We start from the raw sequence: 27395 nt of genomic DNA, 5'->3' as shown, positions 1-27395 counted from the left end.
TTGTGTTACGCAAGGAATCTGTTTTGAAGAAAGGAAGGATGGGAGGAAGGAAGGAAGGAAAACCATGAAATTTAGTAATAGAAGTTTTAAAAGGTTTCTATTAAATAGAGTGCGCATCATTGAAAGTATCTTGAGCAGTAGCTCACTGAATAGCCACAGGCCAGAGTACCCTCCAGCCTCATCCAGACCAACCTCCAGGGGCCCTGTGTGCTGCGTTCAGTCACTGTCACCACCAAAACTTAAGACTTTTTCAAAATTTAGTGTAATTTAATAATATTGATTATGGCAGTTGTGGGAAAATCATTTCTAGGTTTCTGTGAAAGCAACAGGAGAGAGAAAAATAAATTTAGATTTAGCTGTGGCTTCCATCATTATCTCAGCATGTGGCTCCTTTTGTTGTTGCTGGTCAGTCAGTGACGCGTCGAGCACTAGGCAGTGTCTCCGAGAGGGCTTGTTTCACAGTTGGGGGCTGGAGTGACCCTCAGCTGTGTGTGCTGTTTCAGTGTCTATAGACCTTTGTTTGCAAAAGTGTATGATCTACATAAATCAAAATACACATTTAAAATAATTTTAGTGCAGAGAACCATAACAGCTAGCAAAGTTCCTTATAGAGCAAGATTCTTATTTAGAATTGAACCATCATTATTTCCTCCTTTGCTTTCTGTATTCTGGCTCCATGCCTTCCCCAGGTCAGTTCATATAGCAGTGGTATACCAGGAGCCTACAGTATTTGTATTACTGTGGTTAGTTTTGGAGGAAATCTTGGCAGCATGGATATTAGATGTTTGGATTAAAATTAATCATGGGCATACAGCAGCATTAGATTTGACTGATAATTTTTGTTTCTCATGGGTAAAATTAATTTTGGAGCTCAATTACTTTTTACTTATTTATGTATTTGTTTTGGTCTTTTTCTGTAGTTACACCTCTGAGCTCTTCTATGAGGGCAAGCTGATGGCCAGTGGAAAGCAGCCAGCACACAAGGAGTTCTACCCACTCACCTTCTTCACAGCCCGAGGGGAAGATGTGCAGGAGAAAAACAGCACAGCGTTTTATAACAATGCAGAGGTACCGCAGTTCTTCCCGCAAGTCGTCAACACCTTTGCACCAGAAAGTCTGGTCTTATTAAGCATTCATTTAAAATTTGGGTTGATATTTTATCATGTGTTGACTTGATTTACATAAAAATGGTATGAAGGTTTATTCTTTTTTGTGTAACATTGATTTGTTAAGATAAATCTCCCGTGGGAAACAAAAATTTTGGTTTACATTCTGTCTTATGCCGAAGTACAGAGCTTAATTTAAAAGTCGGTGTTTTCATATAGGTTATTATTGTTAGCCATCTTAAAAGGACTATGATCACATTTTATAGTGCATGCTTGAATCAGGTGTCAGCTTTAAACGTGTAAGACTTGACAAGAGTCCTGTCCTCCAAGCGGTCACACGGATGACGACGTCGCTAGTCCATTAAGTGCTACAACTTGTATGGTTCTCTTACAGTTTCTGACTTTTTAAGTTTAGAGAAAATGTGGATAGTATGAGGGGTCAGATCAGGCAGCAGACAAAAACCTCTGTGTCTTCAGGGTCTCAGACCAGAGACCCTGAGGTTTGTTTCTGGCTGTCACGTGGGAGTGGAGTTATGGACTTCAGGAAGCCCAGGGGAGGTGGTGTGCGTGGTTGGTCATTAGGGGAATGATTCTTGATCTGTGGTATCTATCTCCCTCTCCTCCCTTGAGTCCCATGCTTTACTCATTTTATTTACAAAGAAATGGCTTTTATTATGTAACAATAATTCATCTTCCCCTTTTAAAATTGATCAGAGGCCTGGAGTTAGAAGTCAGTACAAGAAAATTGACAGTACCCATTTGGTAAAATCCTAGCCAGAAGCAAAGCAACTTGGCATTTTAATTAGTCTGTGCCAGTTAATTTTAGGAAAAGGTAAACTTCTTTACATTTGAAATGTTGACAGATAACTCTCAGGGTTTCCTTTATTACTTTTGCACTCAGGTTGGAAAATGCTGGCTGGAAAGTCAGTTAAGATGAGAAAGGAGAATAAATACGCTGTTTTACCATCTTTTATAATTAACCATGTAATTGTGTTTTGCAGTATGCTTTGTTTGTATTGATTCGAATTACTGTCTAGAGTCACTTGCTTTCAGCCTGAAGAATTTTTAGTATTTCTTTTAGGGCACGTCTGCTAGTAAGGAAATCTTTCAGTTTTTGTTTTTCTGGGAATGTCTTTATTTTGCCTTCATTTTTGGAAAGTGGGTTTCCCTGGTAGGTCAGATGGTAAAACGTCTGCCTACAATGCAGGAGACCCAGGTTCGATCCCTGTGTCGGGAAGATCCCCTGGAGAAGGAAATGGCAACCCACTCCAGTATTCCTGTCTGGAGAATTCCATGGACCAAGGAGCCTGGTGGGCTACAGTCCATGGGGTCGCAAAGAGTCGGACACGACTGAGCGACTTGACTTCACTTTGGAAAGTAGTTTTGTTGGATATTAGATTATAGTTTGAGTTCTTTCAGCACACTGAAATATTCTTTCATACTGCTTTATTGCCATCATTGTTTCTGATGAGAAGTTGTCTGTTAATCTTGTTGGTGTTCTTTGTAGATGATGAGTTGTTTTTTTGTTGCTGTTTTCAAGGACTTGTTTTTGTCTGTGACTTCCACCATGTTGACAATGGTATGTCTGGGTGTGGATCTCTTTGCATTTATCTTACTTGAAGTTCACTGAACTTGATGTGTTGATTATAGTTTTTCATCAAATTTGGAAAAATTTTAGCCATTATTTATTTGAATTTTTTTTTCTGCTCTTTTCTATCTCTTCTGGGTCTCCCAGTATGTTGGTGGGCTTAATGGTGTTCCATGTTTCTCTGAGGCTTTTGTCTTTTTTTCCATCCCCGCTCCATCTTCAAATCACGTGATCTCTATCTGAATATTTTTGTTTGCTAGTTTGTTTTTCTACCAGCTCAGATCTGTTGTTGGGGCCCTCTGGTGAACTTTTCATCTCCACTAGTTCACTTTTCATTTCCCCGCGGCGTCAGTCACTCCACGGTGCAGTCCAGCTGAAGTTGGGCCCTCGGCAGGAACAGAGGGGTGCCGCCTTGTGAAGTTTGCTCTAATCTCCAGGGCAGAACTCAGGGCACAGTTGCTGCAGGAGGGTGTGGACTTGCTCTTCACCGGCTGCCTCACCGCATTGTCCTGCAGAAGGAGCCTTGAATGTCAAGTGTGTAGAATCTGTGCTGCTGTTCAGAAGCTGCTGGACCCCAGAGAGTGGACCCTCTGCAGCCCAGAGCTGGGAGGCGAGGTCTGCTATTGTCCATTGGCTGCTGAGTCTACAGAGTGGGTCTTCTGTCCTCGGAAGCTGTGGGAGGTGGCAGCTGCCACCTGGCTGCCGGGCTCACCTGATCAGCTCTCCTGTGGCACATCCTGTCTGAGCAGAGAAGGCCACCAGCCTTGCCCAGCATCCACTCAGGTCCTCGCTGCGGACCAGGACTCAGGAAGGGGAGGTGCTGCCCAAGTGCTGCTAACTGCTCACGGGCCTTCTGCCACATGTTGCCGGGAGAAGGAGATCTCTGATGTTCAGCTGCTGCCAAAACCACCTGGAGCAGCTCTTGCACCCCAGGGAGCGAGAGTAGACGGGGGCTGCCCCTCAGCCGCTGATGTGGTCCTTGAGACTCTGCTGTGGAGAGTGGGTGCAGTCCCGGGCCTGAGTGCCCAGCCTTCCACTTTGTGCTCTGACTTCCTGTAGGTTTTGTTGAAACAGTGCTTCTCAGTTTCTTGTAAACTCTTTGATTAATCTCCAGAGACTTTGGATGATTATCTGTTAACCTTGACGAGCTTGGTAGAGTCTATCTAGGAGAGAGGCTCCCCGAACTCCTCAGAGCATTCCAAGTCTGTGTATTTTGACTACAGTTTTCTGCTGCTTATGATGTAAAGGGCAGGGGAGAGACGAAGTGGGGAAGTGGTTGTGTTGCTTTAGTGGGGGGACAGTGTGTTGAGGTGGGCAGCAGAGATGTGGCCCTACCGTTCACACACCACCACATCTAATGCAGTGGGCGAGATAGCTTGCCCTTGTTCCTTGTTGTGGAGACTCAGACCTGCCTTTCTCATGCTTATGTTGAGAGTACACTGTTTCCAATCCAGTGGGCTCACCAGAGTCCTTAGACAGTCTTTGTTTCACTTGTTGCTATTTTATTATAACAATAGGACAACTGGAATGTATTCCTTTGTCATTCATTTGAATTTATATCTGCAAGTGGGAGCTGCATCCTGGCCAGTAATCATCAAGTTCTTAAAAGGAATAAAACTATAAATTTTTGTATAGTCACTGTTATAAATTTGAATAGATATTACTGACAAATAGTGAATAAATAATGTATTTTAAATATATTAAAAATTGTCTCCTTCCTCGCTCTGCCCTTAGGCTCTTGCCTGACCCTCTATTGAGTTTGTCTTATATATCCATTTTAAATTCGGACACTATTTTCTAAATATACAGTAATCTTTTAGCAGACAAGGAACCTGTTTTATTAACCACTTTATCACCTATTGTGCCAAGCATTGAAACTGATCAATTCATTGAGTTAAAGTAGATTGAACTACACTAAAAACCATGTTATGATTCGGTACGTGGAGTCCGAAGAGTTCAGCTGGGTGAAGTGTGGCATGGCTTGGTTGTGCGGGTCCTGCAGTGGCCTGGGTGGAGTTGAGCCGCTGGAAGGCAGTGACTGCTGCACGCCAGCCCCTCCAGCCCAGGTGTGTGCTCGTCCCAGCTGCGGTGTGGCAGCCCCAGCTCTCAGCTGCTCTGTTGAGTTGTCAGTGGGGAAGGGGGTGGCGTTAGCCCTTGTGCTGCCGAGACCTGATAGGAGGCCCTGACTCTGGGAGTCTCGTGGTTTCATTGGCTTGATCTGCGGAGATGGACTGAGAAATGCTGGTGATGTGGGAACCTGCTTCCCTGTTTCCCCAGTGGGGTTGCCAGCTTCATGCCCTTTTCTCCAGGTAGGAACTCAAACCTGTCCTCATGTAGGAATGGAGGTGAGGCAAGGGGTGGGGGCCAGCTGCCAGGTACGTTTTCTCTGATTCCCATGTTTCCACTGGGTGCACTATTGCAGAAATTTACTGCTTGAAATGTAAATAAAAATATTCTCCCTGTGTTCATATCAGCAAAGCAGTACTTCTATCTAGAGGTTGTTTAAACTGACATTTGCTAATATGGGATCATTTGTACATCTATTTCAGTTACCATAAATTTTTCTGATAACTTTAATATGTCTACGTATGTGCTTATTTAAAGGTATTTGAAGTGGTGGAGCGTGTGGAAGAGCTGAGAAGGAAGTGGCCAGTAGCGTGGGGCAAGTTGGACGACGGCAGTATTGGTGTGGTGACTCCTTATGCAGACCAGGTGTTCAGGATACGTGCCGAACTTCGAAAAAAGAGATTATCTGATGTTAACGTAGAAAGGGTGCTCAATGTTCAAGGTAACTATGAATTGAAATGAATTGGTTATTCAAATGCTTAAATTTCAAAGTATGTGCACTTCTGATATTTAGATTTCAAGATTTCTGGACAAGCATTTGTGTATTCATTTCACATCAAGTTCTTTAATGCCAACATTGGCAATTAAATGTTGAGCTCATTTACATGCTTATTAATTTTTTGTATCCGAATAAAAGAAGTATGAACAAATTGACTTCTTCTATGACTATAACTGTGTGAATATGTGTGCTCTGGCATCCAACACTTACTGTCATTATAATGTATCCAAGAACTAAAGATTTTATCTGTTCATAAAGATTTTTAAAAACTTGCACCTGTCAAGCCAGGAATAGGCATAGCTTATTAAACGCATAGTTTGTTCTTTATCTAAATTTTTCTAAGTGAATAAAGCAGCTTTTAAAAATTTTCATGTGATTAGTTGCTACAAAATTTGTGTGTTTAAGTAAATAAAGCAGCACTATAATGTGAGTGCCAGAGAAGCCAAGTACAGTGTTAGGTTCCATGGGAATGTCCAATAATAATTTCTAAATTATGGTGGGGATGGGGGGAATAGCTCCACTGTACTGTGCATTCAGATCATGCATAATTTGGGTGTGCATTTTAGGAAGAATACTGATAGTAAACCAGGAAGCGTCCAGAGAAGACCTAGCACAGTTAGTGGTCTGGAACCTGCATGTGGAGTCAGAAATGCTTGAAAGAACAATGACTGCTTGGCCTGGAGAAGAAAGGACTAAGAATTGACACTAAAGCTGTACTCAGATATGTGGAGGCTTGTCGCAGAATGAGGGATAGATGTGTTGATGTAAGAAAGAATCTGGGGTAAAGTGTATAAACTGGGCTCTCAAGGCTTCCTCCTGATGTCAGTTCTTTCAGTTATTTTGGAAATTATTTCCAGAAGCGGAATTTCTGCATCATATGTTAATTCTACGTGTAATTTTTCAGAAACCGCCATACTATTCTCTGTACCTCTTTACATACCATTTTACATTTCTACCTACAGTGAACAAGAGTTCCAGTTTCTCCACATCCTTAATGATACCTGTTATTTAGCAGTAACATTTTAAAAATGAAATTCTCTTATTAGATCACTGGTTCGAAATAACAATCCTCTTTTATTTTGTTGTAGGAAAGCAATTCAGAGTTTTGTTTCTTAGCACAGTACGTACAAGGCATACTTGTAAACATAAACAGACACCAATTAAAAAGAAAGAGCAGCTGCTAGAAGATTCCACAGAGGACTTGGATTATGGTTTTTTGTCTAACTACAAGCTTCTCAACACTGCCATCACAAGAGCACAATCCCTGGTTGCCGTGGTGGGCGACCCCATTGCTCTGTGCTCCATTGGAAGATGCAGGTAATTATGTGTTAGTGTTGGAGACACTGAATGGAGAAATGTAGTGATCTGTATCCCTGTGTACATGTTTATTTACATGACCTCTTCGCTAATTAAACTTTAGTCTTACCTGATATCCAGTGGGAACACAAAAATATATTGCTTTGAGTGTGTTCATTGTATATATACACTTGTGTATTCATTGTTCATCGTCATTCATTTGATATTTTCTGAGTGCTTGCTATGTTCTAAGCACTCTTCTAGCCACTGTGGATGTATCAGTGAACAAAACAGACAAAAATCTCTGCCTTTTGGGGGCTTAACATTTTATTGGGGAGGAGAGGAAGACCAACAATAAAGAAAGTAAAAACACTTTGTAATATTTTCTGTGATAAGTTCAGTGGAAGAGAAATAGAACGTGAAGGGATTAAAAGTGATGGGGGTAGGTGGACCAGCTTGTGATTGTTCTGTGTGGTTAGAGTCGGCCTCTTGGAGAAGTTGACCTTGGAGGTGGGGTATGTGTTCTGCAGGTGTCTGGGGTGAAAGTGCTGTGGGACAAGTGGGCACCCAGTGGGGTCCTGAAGGTGGCTTTGTGGAGACGCATTATCTTTGATGGAGACTGAATTTTATACACTTACTTCCCTTTGTTCTCCTTCAGTATTGCTTTAGCTTATTTTTGATGAATTTCCTTCTCATTTTTTCTCAAGGCTTCACAATGCAAATAATTCTTTGTGTCTGGTTCATTCAGAGAACCTTAAAATTAGGGGGTTAAGAAGAGTTTTTACTTGGCTTTAGGAAAACTGATAATATTCCTTAGATTGTAGTCATAAGGAATGTTAAAATATCAGCATATATACAAAGATGGGATCAATAAAGAACAGAAATGGTATGGACCTAACAGAAGCAGAAGATATTAAGAAGAGGTGGCAAGAATACGCAGAAGAACTGTACAGAAAAGATCTTCACAACCCAGATAATCACGATGGTGTGATCACTCACCTAGAGCCAGACATCCTGGAATGTGAAGTCGAGTGGGCCTTAGGAAGCATCACTATGAACAAAGCTAGTGGAGGTGATGGAATTACTGTTGAACTGTGTCAGATTCTAAAAGATGATGCTGTGAAACTGCTACATTCAATATGCCAGCAAATTTGGAAAACTCAGCAGTGGTCATGGGACTGGAAAAGGTCAGTTTTCATTCCAATCCCTAAGAAAGGCAATCCCAAAGAATGCTCAGACTACTGCACAATTGCACTCATCTCACATGCTAGCAAAGTAATGCTCAAAATTCTCTAAGCCAGACTTCAACAATACGTGAACCATGAACTTCCAGATGTTCAAGCTGGTTTTAGAAAAGGCAGAACAACCAGAGATCAAATTGCTAACATCTGCTGGATCATTGAAAAAGCAAGAGAGTTCCAGAAAAACATTTATTTCTGCTTTATTGACTATGCCAAAGCCTTTGACTGTGTGGATCACAATAAACTGTGGAAAATTCTGAGAGAGATGGGAATACCAGACCACCTGGCCTGCCTCTTGAGAAATCTGTTTGAAGGTCAGGAAACAACAGTTAGAACTAGACATGGAGCAACAGACTGGTTCCAAATAGGAAAAGAAGTACGTCAAGGCTGTATATTGTCACCCTGCTTATTTAAGTTATATGCGGAGTACATCATGAGAAACACTGGGCTGGAGGAATCACAAGCTTGAATCAAGATTGCTGGGAGAAATATCAATAACCTCAGATATGCAGATGACGCCACCCTTATGGCAGAAAGCAAAAAGGAACTAAAGAACCTCTTGATGGAAGTGAAAGAGGAGAGTGAAAAAGTTGGCTTAAAGCTCAACATTCAGAAAACTAAGATCATGGCATCCGGTCCCACCACTTCATGGCAAAAAGATGGGGAAACAGTGGAAACAGTAACAGACTTCATTTTGGGGGGGTCTAAAATCACTGCAGATGGTGACTGCAGGCATGAAATAAAAAGACACTTACTCCTTGGAAGAAAAGTTATGACCAACCTAGACAGCACATTACTTTGCCAACAAAGGTCCGTGTAAGTCAAGGCTGTGGTTTTTCCAGTAGTCATGTATGGACGTGAGAATTGGACTATAAAGAAAGCTGAGCATCAAAGAATTGATGCTTTTGAACTGTGGTGTTGGAGAAGACTCTTGAGAGTCCCTTGGACTGCAAGGAGATCCAACCAGTCCATCCTAAAGGAGATCAGTCCTGAATGTTCATTGGAAGGACTGATGTTGAAGCTGAAACTCCAATACTTTGGCCACCTGATGCGAAGAACTGACTCACTTGAAAAGACCCTGATGCTGGGAAAGATTGAAGGTGAGAGGAGAAGGGGACAACAGAGGATGAGATGGTTGGATGGCATCACCGACTCAATGGACATGAGTTTGGGTGAATTCCGGGAGTTGGTGATAGACTGGGAGGCCTGGCGTACTGCAGTCCCTGGGGTCGCAAAGAGTTGGACATGACTGAGCGACTGAACTGAACTGATAGAAAGTTTCTCTTTGTACACTTATGTTTTATACTAGGTAGTAGGAATTTTAACTCTATGAAGCCAGTAATGTGAGACTTTGCCTATGCAGTGTTGAAAGACTGTGTTAGCAAAAAAAAAAAAAAATTGAACAGAAATTTAGACGACTCTTGATGAAAAAGAACAAAATGTACTAGAGATTACTTAGAATTTTTGAAGTATTCTAGTACCTGTCAAAGTGAGTTCAGAAAAGTAGAATGAACCTCAAATACACCTTGGGTAGTTACTTCTTAATATGTTGGAGTAGACAAAACTGTTAGCAAGTGGCCCTTTTAGACCAAGTCTTCTATTGGAGGACAGATAGAGCAGCAGTTTATTATCTGCTTTCCTGTCTCAGCAGGAAAAAAGTATTCTTTGGGAAGGGAGACAGTTTGGGACCTTTAATTTAAGAGTAAGCTGTGTATATTAGACTCCAAAAGAAGTTAATATACTTTATAGGGGAAAGCCATTAACAGTGGAGTCAGGTAGAGTTTAATTTATGGTTACATTATGAACAATGACCTTTTATTTTTAAGGAAATAAAATTTGAATGGTCCACGGATTGTTTTATATAGCTAAACAATTCTGTTGTAAAATATCTTAAATTTTGCATTTAAAAAATAATTTCCATTAATTTTTAGCCACTAATGACAAAAAGTGGGGAAGGGAATATGTTAATCACAAGATACAACTGAGTAAAGTTAAGTGTATTAATTTGGCTTCCCTCTGAGATGTTTACTTTGGTTACTTTACTGTTCATTGAAAATATATTTTGGTTTGAATATTGCTGTGATAGTTTACCATTTTTGTTTCTATTTATCATTTGATAAATGAGGACACATATAATTGGATTAGAATTTAATAGATTAAAACAAAAAAAACCAGTTGACATACATTAAAAATCAACTGAAAACTTTTGGGGGAATAAATAGGTGTAACAGTGGTCTTGAGTGACATTACCTTTGGATGTTCTTTATAAATATCCCCAGACATTTACCAACAAGCGTATTTTTTTAAAACCATTACCCTTCCCATAGAGTCACACTATACTGTGAATTATGTGGGATTAGCGTTGTTTTCACCCCTTCTCTGAGCAGAGGGGTGGAGGAATTCTTTCTGACGCCATGCTGTCAGGCTCATTCTTAACTTGAAGCCAGGTCTACTGGCTGTTTATTTCTTATTACTCGGTTGGAGTGTGTCAAGGACCTCACATTAATTTATAGGCTGGGTGAAATATTTTCAAAGAAGTCAGTACACTGTGTAGGGAGAGAAAATGACATGCCCTGTAGCTGAATGGGAGTGCTGGTTGTCTGTGTTATTTGAGCAGTTTAATGATCTGTATAACCCAAGTGCTGATAGTTGAGTCATACGGATATTTATGCTTCATTCTTTCCAGCTTCGTTAGGAATTAAATTAATCTCGAAATGCAAATGACGCTGAAGGACGTATCGTGGTTCTCGGGTACTGCAGTGATCTGGGTGTGGGTTCTTTGTGGTTTGAGGCAGTCAGGCTGTGTCACTCGTCCCTCATGTGATATTTATACAAAACTAATATGATGCTTCCAAATACTGATCAAGTTTTTAGGAGTAATTACTGTGTATAGTATATCGGTTTACAAGGCAGCCAGTTATATAATCTTTTTTGTTGTAAAGTATTTTTAAAGAGAATTTTCCTGTTAACTCTAAATGAACATGGGGAACTTTCCCTTCTCCTCCTCACCAAACCAGCCTGTATTGATATCGTAACTGCTGTTCAGTGCTGGGTCAGGTGCTTTGCACACTCAGCCTCTTCAGTCACACCAATAACCCTGCAATGTGGGGGTTTTATTTGCATTTTAAATGGACAGCCTGAAGTAGAGCTTCAGTTTCTGCCCAGGGCCACATAGCTATTAAGAGACTCATTCAAACAGATGTCACATTGACTTCAAAACCCACACTCTTCTTGCTGAGTTACCTTGCCTCCCCCAGGGAGTGGTGCATGTGTGAATAAATAAGCCCTGAAGGGGGAGAGGTGGAGGAGGCAGGTGTGGGGAGGGAGTGGGTGGGGGTGGGGGTGGGGGTAGGGGGGAATCATACATTTTCTCCAAACAAGCATGTTTGGAAAAGATCTTCTTTTGAAGTGAATTTGTTAGTGAATTCTATCTCCTCTATACGGTATAAACCTATTTCACGCATTTACATGCGGAGATGTGTGTACATGTCTGTGTGCACACATACCCTCTCTCTGTGTGAAATAAGGACACCAAATGAATTTTCAGTGTTTTATCCGTGATCCTAGAAGCAAGGTTGGCATAAAAATAAAACCAGACTTTCTGTTCATGTACTGGGTGAAAGTAACATTTTGTTTTCTCAAAGTAATACTTCCATTACCACGTAGAGACACACTCGTGTTCTCTAACCAGCATTACATAACATGTTAACAGTTTAGGGAGTGGCTGAGAATTGATGAAGCATTTAAATAACCTTAGTGGTAAATTTTTCAGTCTGAGTGTTGAAATTCTCAAGTGGTCTTCCAGTTAGGTGTTCTGAAATGCCTCATAATACCATGTGTAGTATTTCATTAAAGTTCTGAGTTCAAGAACAGTGTGAAATAGTCTGTGAAAGAGCCTTCACAGAGAGAGAAAGGAATCTTTCTGGCTGTAAGAATTTTTGAAGGGAAAATTACATTTCTCTCAAGGTTTAAAAGTGGAGGAATAGAGCATTTTTATTAAGTGATAAAGTATAATAATAATCCTGTTGGTGCCCTGTTTTACACCTGATGGGACTGAGGTAGGAGGAGAGGTTAAATAACTTGCCCGGCTGACTGAGCCTTGACTGAGGCCCGGGCAGCCTCGATCTGAAGTCCTGTACTTGACCTTCCCAGGGCAATCAAGAGACAGCTGAGGTTTAAGAGGGAGATTCCAGGCTACTTTTGGAGTTGTTTTAGCTGATGAGCTTATAGCCAATGGTCAGTGTTACTTCTGAAATGGTGTCCTTTAACTTGAAGTCTGTTCCTTGAGATCCCTGGGGTCGTATAGACCAGGGTTTCTCAGCCCCTGGGCCACAGAGCAGGCAGCACCCCAGGAGGAAAGCAAGGAGGGCAAGCTTCGTGCCTGGGGACAGCCTTCCCTATGCTCACGTTACCCTCTGGGCGCTGCATCCTGTCAGATCAGCAGCAGCTTTGGATTCTCAAAGGAGCTCAGCCCTGGGCTTGAGTCATCCCTAAACCATCTTCTTCCCCCGTCTCTGTCAGTGGAAAATTTGTCTTCCATGACACTGGCCCTTGGTGCCCAAAAAGTTGGGAACCTCTGTTACAGACAGAGCCTTGTTGGCAAGCTACCAGCTTCTTGTGACACGTGAGGCTGGTTCACAGTTCTGCTTCACTTGACGTTACTCAGTGCATTGCGGTCGGTGAGAGGAGTGTAGGGGCAGGCTATGGAGTTTATGAAGGAGCTTGAAATAGAGCAGGTTCTAGCATTTTGGCTCTGTAAGCTGGGGATGAAATACACTACAAAAATATAGTATTAAAACCTGGGCTATAGTAGTGTCAGTCCACTCTCTCCTTGTTTTGCTGTGTCTTTAGGTTCACATAAATATGAAATGTCACTCTATGAAATTGTTACTTTATCAATTAGACCAAAAAAACTTCCTTTTTAATACAGCATGTAGTGGAATATGTTGATAAATGTTAATGCAGTTGAACATTATGGGGTTTTATCAAAAGGGTAGAGAGTTTATGGATTTTTAGATCCTGAGTGCTGTGTTGACAACCGTCTTTCCTTAGCTATCAGACTATGAAAATAAAAAATTGATTCCTGTGGAAAAGTTCTTAAGAATTAAAATAAAGAGCATTTCTTAGTGACACACACTTTCAGTGACTCGGTGACCATCTTGTTAGCCTTTGTGTCTTCTTGTCAGAAATGCACATTTACTCAGTTCAGTTCAGTTGCTCAGTTGTGTTCGACTCTTTGTGACCCTGTGGACAGCAGCATACCAGGCTTCGTGTCTGTCACCAAATCCCGGAGTTTGCTGAAACTCATGTCCATCAGTGGTCGGATGGTGATGCCATCTAACCATCTCATCTTCTGTCGTCCCCGTCTCCTCCCGCCCTCAATCTTTCCCAGCATCAGGGTCTTTTCTAGTGAGTGAGTTCTTCGCATCAGGTGGCCAAAGTATTGGAGCTTCATCATCCGTCCTTCCAATGACTATTCAGGACTGATTTCCTTTAGGATCGACTGGTTTGATCTCCTTGCAGTTCAAGGGTTCTCAAGAGTTTTCTTCAACGTATTTATTATCTTGTAGCATTTTTACTTTTCCTGTTGACATGGAGGCCTGAAATTTTTTCTGTACTTATTTCTTAAACTCATCTTTAAAAAATTAGAAAAGATGGTAGAAAGCATATCTAAGAGAAACATAGTTTGAAATTAATATCTGCAGTTTTATAAATACTTTAACTCCACTCCTATTCATATACTGACTTTTGTAATATACAACTTTGTATTTATGCTTCTTGAAGCCATTTTGATTACCTGCTGTCCACCCGGACACATGGATACCAACTTGGGAAGAAATCATATCACATAGCTTTTATAACATAATAAAACATTATTTGAACCTCATATTAAAGATAGGTGTGCATATTTAAAGAAAGCTGAGCACCAAAGCATTGATGCTTTTGAACTGTGGTGTTGGAGAAGACTCTTGAGAGTCCCTTGGACTGCAAGGAGATCCAACCAGTCCATCCTAAAGGAAATCAGTCCTGAATGTTCATTGGTTGGAAGGACTGATGTTGAAGCTGAAACTCCAGTACTTTGGCCACCTGATGTGAAGAACTAACTCACTTGAAAAGACCCTGATGCTGGGAAAGATTGAAGGCGGGAGGAGAAGGGGACAACAGAGGATGAGATGGTTGGATGGCATCACCGACTCAATGGGCATGAGTTTGAGTAAATCCCCGGAGTTAGTGATGGACAGGGAGGCCTGGCGTGCTGCAGTCCGTGGGGTCGCAAAGAGTCAGACATGACTGAGTGACTGAACTGAACTGAACTGATGCACATTTATAATAATCATTTAAAATCTAAACTTTTTATATGTTGTCTTTTATAATATATATGTAATATTTTTACTATTTGGAGATCAGTTTTCACAACTTTAGGAACAACAGTGTATGACTAGAACAGTTTTGAATGTATTTTTCTCCATTAGTATTTTTTAATTTGATTAGGACATAATCATTAAAATTAGCATTCAAACTTCCTGTATTTTTTCATAATTTACCTGTCTTAGTCAATTAATATTATAAGCTGTGCTGTGACAGGCATCAGTTAATTAAAAGAAAAGTATGGTAGTAACTAGCTCTTATCAGTTCTGAAATCCTTGCTTATTGTGTGGATGACAAACCTTTTTGTATGCATAGTCGAGCACTGACTGTGTGGTCAATCAGGATGAATTGAGAATTTGTGTGTCCCACAGTGCTGGACATGACTGAGCTTCAGAACCATACTTCCAAAGTCCTGTGATCTGGTGGGAAGATTATACCTGAATCATAGATGAATATTGGACCTAAGGGTTCGGGGTTGGAGTGGGAGAGGGGATCCTAAATTATCTTTAGTTGCTTTCAGTCATTTCTGTGATCTTGTCCACTTTAACTGCAAACTGATCTTCTAAATCTTTTCTGTAGGAAATTTTGGGAGCGGTTTATTGCCCTGTGTCATGAAAATAATAGCCTGCATGGAATCACTTTTGAACAGATCAAAGCTCAGCTAGAGGCTTTAGAACTAAAGAAGACATACGTGTTGAATCCACTGGCACCTGAATTTATACCCCGGGCTCTAAGAGTACAGCACACAGCAAACACCAACAGACTGCAGCAATCACCCCCCAAGGTAAAGCCCTTTAGTAAAATTGAAGAGGTTAAAGCGAGAGAACATGCTGAGGTGTCAGAGCTGTTTTGGGCCTCAAGTTACTTTAAGTATTGGGGTTGATGACCAGCAGTTTCTGCAAGGAGCTTGTCCAGTGTGGGCATGTAAGTGAAAATACGGTGTGTTGTTCAGCCATGCTACTTGGTGGCATTATCATCCTCAAAACGTTTTCAAGGACCTGACTGGGTCCTTTGTTTAATATAATCTCCCAGTCCTCTCTGCTGATGGACGTACTTTAGCAAGACATGAATAAAACAAAGCAGCTTAAAAGACTGTCACACGTATTAAAACCATGCTCTTACAGCATATTATTTTTACAAGGAATAATACTATTATAACAATATTTGTATAAAGAAAATAGTTCTCATCTCTTATTGATGACCAGCTAGTTTCAAGTGTTATTTGACACAGTGAGAAAATTGGCCAACTTCCTGAAGATAACTTGAGTTGTTTGTTGTTAAGTATTTGTTGTGAGAAATAGTCCAGGCATTGGGATTGGATGTGGGGGAATCAAGGCCATTTCTACTTTTGAACTATAGTTATTTTGGGCAGAAACAGCTGTTTATTTGCTAGATTGCCTGAAAAAAAAAAGAAATGCTTGCACTTACCATCTAGAAAAGAAAGCTATGAGAGTGGCCTGTTTAGTATTTACTCTGGTTTTTGGGGTGTACTTACAGTCATCATCATGATATTAAACTTACTGACATGAATTGAGGGAGTATGCCAGTTTTTGGCTTCATTTTAAAAACGTGAAACATAAGGTATAAGAAGTAATTATTGATTTAATATCTTGAACCTTTTAGCTGAGTAGGTATTAAACTGAGATGAGAACTGATTTTCCTGTGTTAATATACTGTTGTCTGAGTTTAATAGAAATGGACCTGATGTGCAGTAATGCTTCAGTGATTTGGGATTGCTAGGAGATTAAGCATATTGCATAACTTAATCCTCTAGATTTCTCAAGTTTAAACTATAAACAAATTAATAATCAACTTGTTTATCAAATAGCTAAGTTTCTTCTATGTGACAGCCATTACAGTGTGTACTAGAGAAGCAAATTATCTCCAGTCTTGTTGCGGTAGATGTTGGAGGGATGATGGTCAGCGGAAGTACAGTTTGCAACTGTGGAAGTTTAAGGTAGTTTCCACTATGGAGATACTGCTTAGGAGAGCACCAAGTGAATGGAGTGAGGGTGAGAGTGAGGAGATGTGTCAGAAACTTAGAGTAGAAGCTCCCTTGGGGCAGACGTTTTTGCCTGTATTAGTTCCTGCTCCAGCCTCTGTGCCCAGAACAGCATCTGGCTTATCATAGGTGCTTAGAAGATGAGCGAGTGATGCCCTGTAAGGAGCTTAGACGAGAAGCAAGAGTCGCGAGAGCGAGCGAGCTCTCAGGGAGCAGCGAGCAGCTTGAAGTCTGTGAAGAGTGGGAACCCAGTTACAAACTCTTAAACTTTATTGTTTTTTATTTAAAATGTTGCAAAGACATTATAACTTTTGCACATTCTTAAAATACCATAACTACAATAAACTCTTTTAATTGACCAGTGTTAGCATTAATTGATGTATGATAGATGTAGCTATATTTAAGCCATGATACTAGATGTGTACTGACCCTAAGCGAGATCCTGAAGTTTGCTTTTGTTTTCATCTTAAAGGTAAAGAAAATATGTATTGAATCCACTTGCTTTTCTAAAACTATAAGCTCCCTGAAGCCAAAAATCCTAGTCTGTGTACTCTTTATGGCCCCTAGCGCCTCGGCCCCTCTCTGCACAGAGTAAGGATCTGCTCAGTAAGGATCTGATAAGTAAATAAAGATTGTGATGCGTCCAGGAGAGTGCCATGTGGCTTTCTTCTTTCAACAGGAAAATTGTGTAATTAAAGGCCACAGTAGCTGTTTTCCAAGTTTTTTCTTTTTAACTTTTTAGGACATTTTCTTTGTTGATCCAATGGATATCATCTGTTATTTTACTGTCACTAACACAGTGGTTCACTAAGTTGTTTATATACCTGGCTATTTAAAGTTATTATTTGTTCATGTGTAATAATAGTGACTTTAGATAACTAAGGTATAGTGAGCCAAAGGTTATTTTTGTCATCATCTCTCCCTTCACTCCCCAGTACTGTATTTTATTTCTGTTAAATTGTTTTGAGGATTGAATTTGTACTGGAATCATTTTTTTAAATACAGCTTTCTATTGTAGAAAATTTCAAATATATACATAAGTAGAATAGTATAAGGAAGTCCCAATCATTTGGCTTCATTTAACTATCAATTTATCTTTAATTTTGTTTCACCTACAGCCCAGTTCTCTCACTCTACCACCACCGCATGTACACATTGGAGAATTTTGAAACAAATTTTGGATAATTTATTTCATATGCTAGAGTCTTTTGATGAAGGGGAATTTACTTCATTGCAATAAAAATGCTATTTCTGAAAACATGATGTTAAGCCATGTTATTTCCCCCCTAAGTTTCCTTAATGTTTAACTTTTAATACAATTCTGTGCACAAGAAATGTTAAAGTTTAGTGTTGTTAATGTTGGGCTAAGACTTAAAATCACAGCAACATGTAATGTAGATAAAGTCATCCAGGGCTGGGTGATGCTTGAACATGCTCTGGGACCTGCTTCCTCAGGACCATGTTTGGCAGCAAAGCATGCCTCTAGTTGTTTATCAATCAAGTAGCTTTTTTCTCCTCACTGAGATGTCGGTCCTGTGGTTTAGTGAAGGTGCAAAATATTACAGACACGAGGAGCAGCAGGCAGTCCTAGCTAAGCTTTCATTGCCTCACTGTCTCCAGGCATCATGTATTTATTGGAAAGCATCTGTTTCACAGGTGCCTACAGAGTGCGTATGGAGGATGTGATTTGCCTGTCTTCGGTCTGCTTACTCCTAGGCTCCAGGCTGGAGCAGTGTTGAGAAGCTGCTAAAATGGAAAGGGTTCATTTGTACCTCTCTGAAAGGTATTCAGAGGGTAGATAGTATTCAGAAATGCATCTTTTGAGAAGACTGTAGCATTGTTTTCTAGATTGTAGTCTGTGGGTCATTCCTCACTGTTTCCACTGGTGTTGTGTCTTAGTCTTACATTAGCCTCTGCCTAGCCAGGGTGAACATGTCGTGGGCGCTCACAGACATTTGTTGAATGAATAAACAGAAAGTGGTGAAAGAACGAGTGAATAAAAAATAATTAATTGAGTGAATAAATGGTTGAGTTTAAAAAAATCCTCAAAAAATAGATGATATGAACTGCATTTACTTATGAGCTTTCTACCAAAGGTATGCATACTTTCTGAGATTTATTGGCAAAAGTTTGGAATTATCATCATGGAATGACTTTTACAGTTAGTCCCAGCTTACTGCTGCATCATTGTTTTGTTCATGTGCTACCAAACAGTGTGCATTTTGCATAGACTACGCACACTTGCTGCCCTGCCATTGCACACTAGGTCTGAGTACGCTGGGTGAGTTTTCCTGCCCTGAACCGCGTTGGACCGCGATGAACCACACGGGTGCTGGTTGCGCTTGCAGATAGTGTACTGTCTTTTAATGTGAGAGGCCCCAGGTTGCTTTTTTCCCTCATTTACTCAACAATATTCAACAATATTGGGCCAGGAGATGTTGTGGGTTCAGGGAACCATTAGGACATAAACAGATGAAGTCCCAGATAGTCAGGTCGTTTCATACTTTACATGCATCGTCTCCTTCAGCAGAGGCATCACAGCGGCACTGAGATGTGGACGTTATCTTTCCAAGTTTCTTTCACACTCAGGTGATGAACGTGGCACCCACAGTGCTGATGTACGTTGTCTACTACAGACTGTGATTACTCTCTGTATCGGTTTCCTATTGCTGCTGTAACAAGTTAGCACACACTAAGTGACTTCAAACAGTACACATTTACTATCTCACGTTTCTTTGAGTCAGATGTCCAGGCTGTTTTGGTTGGTCTCTTGGCTCTGCGTCTCAGGAGGCCAGGATCAAGGTGTTGGTCAGTTGGGCTCTTATCTCAGGTGATGCAGGCTGTTGGCAGAATCTAGTCTTTGTGGCTGTAAGGACTGGGGTCCCTGTCTACTTGCTGGCTGTCACCTGGGAGCCATTTTTAGCCTCTGCTGACTTCTCTCCAATTCCCCCCTGTGGCCCCACATCTCAGAGCTGTCAGCAGTGCATGCAGCCTTCTGTCTCTTGGAATCTCTGGCTTCCCCTTCGGCCACATCCCTTGCTGCCTTTTCTACCGTATCTCTGACTCCAGCTGGAGAGATTGCTCTGGTTTTAGGGCTCATGTGATTAGATTAGATCCACCCAGATAATCCAGGATAATCTTCCCGTATTGTCTTTAGTTAGATCTGCAGAGTCCCCTTTGCCCCATGACATGGGGCCAGGGATTGGGGTGGACATGTCTCTGGGGGGGGCTGTTCTGCCTCCCACACTGACTACACTGCTGTGTTTCCTCCACATGCTACACAGTTGCCCCTGGTTGATGGGTTTACCGGCTAAGAAATCTGAACAGTTTGTTAACCTCTTGGACTGATCTTCTCTCTGTGCCGCTGGCTCTCCTTTCTTCTGCTGAGAGTCTGCCTGCAGCCGCTCCTGTTACCACTTCTAACTGCCTGTGCTTCTCATCTTCCTGCTGTACTGCCGTCCCTGCCGTGCGTTCCTTACTTTCTCTCCTTTCTTCTGCCTGCTTTGCTTTTCACTTCTCTCTTCCTCAGAAGCTCGTTTTTTTATAGCTAATGACAGTCACTGTGAACCTTCTCTGGTTAATGAACCAACTGTGATTCTTCCTGGACTGTTTTTTTTGTTTGTTTGTTTTTTTAAACTTTTTAAGAGTTAGAGCTTAGCTGCCCTTGCATACCCATCTCTAACCAGCTGGATGATCTGGGCATTTAAAATGCTGACTGATAGGGAGATAAATGAGGCATCACTGACCTTTGCTCTGGTCAAGAATGAACTTTTCTTCTTGCTGTAGACATTACCTCTACTTGAGTTTTCAGGTGTAATGTACGAAATAAAAAATCGTGTGGCTGAAGGGTGAGTTGTATAGTGTGCTCATTGTGCTATACAGTGGCTTAGTGTGTTCAGTTCAGCCCATGAGAAGACAAAAAAATGTTTTAAAGTCTAGACATACACAGCCATTGTTTCTTCAAATGTTATTTCTGCCCCAGAGTCATTTTTAATGCCACTATATGAATCTGCCATTGCTTATTTTAATAAATTTTCTATTGGTGGATATTTAGATTCCTACAAGTGTGATTACTGTGTTAAAGTGTATGTACATTTCTGGTGCTTTTGACATGCACTGCCACATTGCATTCTAGAAAATTTGTACATTATCTTAAGCAGATTTTAACACTGTGTATTTTCCTGTTCACTCAGTAAATTTTACAGTGTAAGACCACATGAATCATACTTAAAATATCATACACCCAAAGCATGTTTATGTCCATGTCATTATTTTAAAGGTTCTTATCTTCAAGAGTTGAAGACTGATATGTTTCCCTTGAAAAGAGCTTTTACATCATTATCTAATTCATAGAGAATTGATAGAGAAGCTGCAAAGGAATAGAATTTAGGTATCAGTCATGTTGGTGCATATTTCTTTTAACATAAAAATTTATTTAAAAAGAAAAAGGAATTTTAAGGATCCTTAGTTTGAATTGAGGAAACTTGAGGCCTAGCACCATGACTTAGTGTTTAAAACAGAAACTCAGCTCAGAGGCATCTAATGGTTATTAATTACAGACTCACAATCTTTAAATTTTAATTGTTGTTATATACATTTCTTTTGCATGGGACTAGGAAAATGGTTATTGTTCTTTCATATTAGGTATGTTTAAATTATTATTTGTGTTTTTCTATAAAGGGGAAAAGCCTCCATCATACCCAGAGTGATCATTTCCAGAATGATGGAATTGGTAAGTGGAAGAATTAATCCTATGAAAACTTGTTTTTGTGATGCAAGACATTTATCCCAGATTTCATGGGGAGAGGGGGACACACACACAGACACTTTGGAACTCAGCCAGCTTTTATTTAACACAACTGTTCTTGTGAATGCTCTGATGTGTCATTTCTGTCAAGGGGTGGTTTTACGGGCACCAGTGTACATAATGTAGAAATTGTGAGGATGAACATTTAAGCCTCCTGTGCAGTATAAGGTTTGGGATATAATATTGATATATCATTGATATCTTACAAGTGTTTGTTTATACATTTTAAGATAAAGTTTATTTGATTCAAAATGTTGCAGAATTAGAAAAAACACAAAAAAAAATTTTTTTAATTGCAGAATTATGCTTTTAAAACAACAATCGCTTAACCATTTTGTGCGCGGCTGTGTAACAGTCACAGGTCAGAACTTTGTTCTGAAGAATTGTGTGCGTGTTCTGCTCTTAGAAGAATGTTTACTGTATATGCATGTTTATGTGTTGTATGTATGGTTGTCTCTCTTGAAAGCCACATCTCCAGCTCTTTGCAAGACATTTAAAATTATGCTAGTTTATAAAAGGGCTTCCCTGATAGATCAGTTGGTAAAGAATCCACCTGCAATGCAGGAGACCCCGGTTGGATTCCTGGGTCTGCAAGATCCACTGGAGAAGGGTTAGGCTATCCACTCCAGTGTTCTTGGGCTTCCCTTGTGGGGAAGTTTATAAAAGGAATACATTGTACCTCTCAAGTCAAATAGTTTCAGTGAATGTGGTAAAATGATTTTTTTTTTAATATGCTTTACTCTTCTACACTGATATCTCTTTGATTATAAGATACCTTATGGCAAACCTGGGAAATGTATTTTGCTGTGGGATGACTTTAATTATTTTTGTCTATGTGAATATGTAGAGCTATTATGTCCTTTTTCTATTTGTTTTTCAGTTCAGCCCAATCCCTCTGTGCTTATTGGCAATCCTATCAGAGCATATACTCCTCCACCTCCTCTTGGACCTCACCCAAATTTGGGGAAATCTCCAAGCCCTGTTCAAAGAATCGATCCTCACACTGGGACGAGTATTCTTTATGTACCTGCTGTCTATGGAGGGAATGTCGTTATGTCCGTGCCTTTACCTGTAAGTAGCTGTTTAAGATACTCTCTGTCAAATGAGATAAAATAGGCTTCACTAAATTACTACCCAAATAGTGTTCTACCAGTCTTTTTTTCCGGCTCTTCAATGCCTGTAAACTTCTTTAAAAACAGCTCTTATGACCCCAAAAATGTGAATTGTTGCTTACAGATTGTTACTGGATTGTCAGTGGCTGTCAAGAAATCTATAGATTGGATGTTTTGATTGAGAAGCCTTTGTATTGTTTTAAATATTTTTACTGGGAAAAGTTGGGCTAAAAGTTAACAAGAGCTAGTAAATTGGACTCTTGTTTTGTAAAGTGATGTTTTTATTTTATCATTTGCTTTTTCATTCTTATATGATTTACTAACGCTTCCTAAGAAGGAGACAGAAGGGTGTAGAGCAGCCTAGCTCCCTTGGATCTAAACATATCTGAGGAATTCCACGCCTTCCTTCTGAAATCCTGCCTATACTTAAAAACATTATTAAATCATTTCTAAGACTGCCTAGATTTTTAGAGGGCTTCCATCTTATGTAAAACTCATTTTTATTTTCTTTAAGATTTTTGAATATTTTGGTAAGTGAAAAATTTACTGTTATACAAATATTTCCAAATCAGGAATTTTTAGCCTGGAGAATATTTCCTTCATTTAAGACAAGTACTATAATTTCAGATAGAGATGATCATTGTTAAGGATCTTGGACACCCCTGTCCACATGCCCAAAATGCAAAAATGCATATCTGCTGACATTTTTCAGCCGTATTGGTCATGATAGTTCACAATCACGGCAGCCAGTGAGGATAACTGTCAATAAGAAGTATCTCATTTATGTCAGCTCCCCATAGACTTTCAATTTTAGCTGAGTTATTTCTTCCCAGACATCCTGGCAACATTATACATCATCTGCTTTAAATAGTAAGTTGCTTAGGATCTAGATTTCATTTCACTAGGTCACAGAGGCTTTTACTATATAAGATTTCTAAGAGTCTGCATTTAACAGTTATATTAAAATAATAGAGATGGTAGCCCAGATGTCATTGTATTTATTCCTTGTATGTTAATATGCAGCAACTATATATTTAGACACACCTAAAGAAATTTTCTGTTTCTTTAGTTTAATTAATCAGAAGCATTAGGCAAGAATACTGGAGTGGGCTGCCATTTCCTTCTCCAGGGGATCTTCCCAACCCAGGGATCGAACCCGGGTCTTCTGCATTGCAGACAGACGCTTTACCATCTGAGCCACTAGGGAAGCCTCTCGATATTCGAAAATTTGAAAGAAATTTTCTGTTTCTGTAGTTTAATTAATCAGAAGCATTAGTTAAATTAGTGACCTGTTTGAATTTTGCTGACAGTAAATGAACCTTAAATGATTTCATTATTCATATAAAAGAGTAGTAAAAATACATATATTTTTGAGTTGAGACTCTCTAGACTGAATTCTTTCTTCAAGTTTTTCCCTGTCCTTTTATTCAAGTTTATTAAACCATATATATATACAGTTATGACTTTAAAAGGCAATTTTCATGGTAACCTGTTACATATGTACATTCATATTGAAGGAAAATGATTCACGTCTATAAAATGATTTGATGCCTCAAAAAATAATTGTTAATACCTATTTTAAGTTGTTGATTTCTTTCTAACCTAGCATGTACAGGAAATGATCAATTTTCCCTTCCACACTAAAGATTCAAAGAGCCAATTAAGATATAACCATCATTCTACCAATTGTTACTACCAGCATTCATTTTGTAGTTATTCAGTTTAGTAGAATTAGCATCTCTGTGTGTTTGCGCCTTCCTAATTAATAGCACTGTAGCAGTTTGACTGCCACAATGTCCTTAAAGCAATTATTTTGTTTCTTGTAATAACCTAGGTGCCATGGACAGGATACCAGGGTAGGTTTGCGGTTGATCCTCGAATCATTACACACCAGGCAGCAATGGCCTACAACATGAACCTCTTACAGACACATGGGCGTGGGTCTCCTATTCCTTATGGCCTTGGGCACCACCCACCTGTCAGCCTAGGGCAGCCACAGAATCAGCATCAGGAGAAGGATCAACATGAGCAAAGTCGAAACGGTGAGCTGCTTTGTTGTTCTCATGCTCATAAGTTGATGACATGCCAAGTGGTATCACCATGTAAAGTTCCTCTAGCTGGATGATTGTTAAGTCGTTCATAGAAGACCTCTTTGAGAAGGAATCCAATGTAAAAACCCTGGGTCCTCTCTCCAGAAGACACAGATAAGTGCACAGATATACATAATTTGCATGCAGCCTGTCACTTATGATTGATATTATCCATTTCCTGAAAAAATATTAGTATTTAGATTATTTTAAATGAGAATCATTTAAAACTGAGACAGCAAGCCCTCTCCCGTTAAACATTTTTGTTGATGCAAAATATTTTTGTAGCATACCAAACATGAATGCTACTCTGGCAATAATTGATTTAAAGTAGTTATTTCTTGTGCAAATCCTAGTCTCTTGTCTACTAGAATTTATAAATAAGGAAAAATTACCCTCTGTATTTTTTACAGTCTAGTTTATTGGGGTATAATTTATACATGGTGAAATTCAGCCTTTTGAAGTGTAGTTTGATGTGTCTTGACGCACATATAGAGGTGTTCACCACCACCAGTATCGAGATTCAGAGTTTTTACATTACCCTAGAGACACCCTCATATTCCTTTGCAGTCAGTCTCTTCCTCCAGCTCCTCTGGCGCCCGCTCCTCTGGTTTATGTCCGTGTACTTTTGTCTTTAGTCTGTCATGTAAATTAAGTCATGGTGTCTGGGCTCGTTCACTTAGCTTAATTTAAACTTTCGAGATTCATTTGTGTTGTCTGTATCAGTTGTTTGTTCCTTTCTGCTGTTGATTAGTAGTCCCTTGCATGGATGTACTACACTGTCTTTATCCATTAATTGTTTTTATCTGTCCTTAATTATTTCTGATTTTTGGCTGTCATGAGTAAAGCTGCTATGAACATGCTATGTGTCAAACATATTTTCATTTCTCTTGGGTAGATACCCAGGCCTGAACTGTTATGTTGGCACTTTTGTTAACTTTGTAAGAAACTGCCGTACTGTTTTCCAAAGTGACCAAAACCATTTTTAATTTCTACTGTGTGTGAGATTTTTAGTTGCTCCTTAGTTCTCATTATTTCTTGGTGCCATCAGCTTTTTAAGTTTTACCCTTGCTCATGGATATCTGATAATATCCAGTTACTGTATTGTTTTGCATGTACCTGGTGACCAATGATGTTGAGTATCTTTTCGTTGGGTTTGTTTGTTATGTATACATCTTTGATGCAGTGTCTATTCATATCTTTTGTCCACTGTTTTATGGCTTGTCTTACTAAGTTATGAATTCTTTATACATTCTGGATAAAAATCTTTAATTAGATGTGCATTTTGAAAATATTTTCTTCTAGGTTGTCTCTTGCCTTTTAATTTTCTTAACAGTATCTTTCAGAGAATAGAAGTTTTCATTTTTGATGAAGTCCAGTTTATTTTTTTTTTTCTATGTGTCATGCTTTTGGCATTATATCTTAAGTTTTTTTGCCTTCTGCGTTTTTTTCTAGAAGTTTAATAGTTTCAGCTTTTATATTAGGGTCTCCTTTGAGTTAATTTTTATATATGGTATGAAGTAAGAACTGAAAATTTTCTTTATGATCATTTTATTTTTGCATATATGTATGCTCAGTTGTTCTAACACATTTTTGTTATTTATTTGTTTTTAATTAATTTATTTTAATTGGGGGCTAATTACTTTACAATATTGTAGTGGTTTCTGCCATACATTCACATGAATCCACCATGGGTGTACATGTGTTCCCCATCCTGAACCCCCCCCCACCTCCCTCCCCATCCCATCCCTCAAGGTCATCCCAGTGCACCAGCCCCGAGCACCCTGTCTCATGCATCAAACTTGGACTGACGATCTGTTTCACATATGATAATATACATGTTTCAATGCTCTTCTCTCAAATCATCCCACCCTCGCCTTCTCCCAGAGTCCAAAAGTCTGTTCTTTACATCTGTGTCTCTTTTGCTGTCTTGTATATAGGGTCATTGTTACCATCTTTCTAAATTCCATATATGCCTTAATATACTGTATTGGTGTTTTTCTTTCTGACTTACTTCACTCTGTATGATAGGCTCCAGTTTCATCTACCTCATTAGAACTGATTCAAATGCATTATTTTTAATAACTGAGTAATAGTCCATTGTGTATATGTACCACAGCTTTCTTATCCATTCATCTGCTGCTAGACATCTAGGTTGCTTCCATGTCCTGGCTATTGTAAACAGCTAACACCATTTTTTGAAAACAGCCTCCTCTCCTCTGTTAAAATCGCCTGGTGCCTCTGTCAACGTCAGTTTGCCACGTGTGTGAAGGCCGTGTTGTCTTCTGTTGGTGCATGTGCTCATTGTTGCCCAACATGCTGTCTTGAGCACTGTAGCTTTATGAAAATCTTGAAATCAGGTAGTATGAGTCCTTTCAACTTTATTCTTCTTTTTCAGAAGATTCTATTCCAGGTCCTTTGCATTTTCACCTACATTTTAGAATCAGCTTGTCAGTTTCTACAAAAAAACCTGCTGGGATTTTGACTAGAATTGTGCTGAATCTGTGGGTCAGTTTTGGGGGAGAACTGACATCTTAATATTTAATTTTCTGATATATGAACAGAGTGTCTCTCTCTTCTTTAAGGTCTTCACTTTCTGCCTTAAATTTTTTTTTTTTTTCAAACTATAAGTCTTGCACGTATTTTGTTAAGGTTGAAGGCCTAGATTGATATAGGTATCTCCCCAGTAGTGCATCCCACAGAATCCCAGTATTATATTTTTATTTCATTCAGTCCAGTACACTTTCTGATTTCTCTTAAAATTAGATCCATGGATTATTTACAAAGGTGAATTTAGGTGAGTTATTAGAGATAGATTTCTAAGTATTTTTCTCTTACTGCTTTCTAGTTTTAATTCAGTTGTGATAAGGGAACACACTTTGCATGACTTGAATCCCTTTGAACTTACTGAGATTTGTTTTACGGCTTAGGATGTGGTCTGT

The 27395-nt window shown here is 39.6% G+C and overlaps 1 protein-coding gene and 1 non-coding gene across 15 annotated transcripts in view; one reads left to right on the top strand and one right to left on the bottom strand.

Annotated features, from left to right (window-relative positions):
* The window catches only part of HELZ (helicase with zinc finger), a 148538-nt gene that overhangs the window by 83393 nt on the left and 37750 nt on the right, over nucleotides 1–27395 (top strand). For all 14 annotated transcript variants that reach the window (XM_070480144.1, XM_070480137.1, XM_070480138.1 and 11 more), the window contains 7 exons: nucleotides 921–1068; nucleotides 5299–5482; nucleotides 6628–6856; nucleotides 15025–15229; nucleotides 21128–21179; nucleotides 22135–22325; nucleotides 24201–24408. In XM_070480144.1, the coding sequence (XP_070336245.1) occupies nucleotides 921–1068; nucleotides 5299–5482; nucleotides 6628–6856; nucleotides 15025–15229; nucleotides 21128–21179; nucleotides 22135–22325; nucleotides 24201–24408 (1217 nt within the window). The remainder of the gene's footprint in view (nucleotides 1–920; nucleotides 1069–5298; nucleotides 5483–6627; nucleotides 6857–15024; nucleotides 15230–21127; nucleotides 21180–22134; nucleotides 22326–24200; nucleotides 24409–27395) is intronic.
* Nucleotides 23502–23573, bottom strand: TRNAC-GCA (transfer RNA cysteine (anticodon GCA)). The gene has a single exon. It is a non-coding gene; the product is annotated as a tRNA-Cys (tRNA).

The sequence above is a fragment of the Odocoileus virginianus genome, chromosome 17 (assembly GCF_023699985.2).
Source record: "Odocoileus virginianus isolate 20LAN1187 ecotype Illinois chromosome 17, Ovbor_1.2, whole genome shotgun sequence".
In the NCBI taxonomy this organism is placed as follows: Eukaryota; Metazoa; Chordata; class Mammalia; order Artiodactyla; family Cervidae; genus Odocoileus; species Odocoileus virginianus.
Note: the sequence above shows the minus strand (reverse complement) of the source record. Positions and strands in the feature narration are given on the sequence as shown.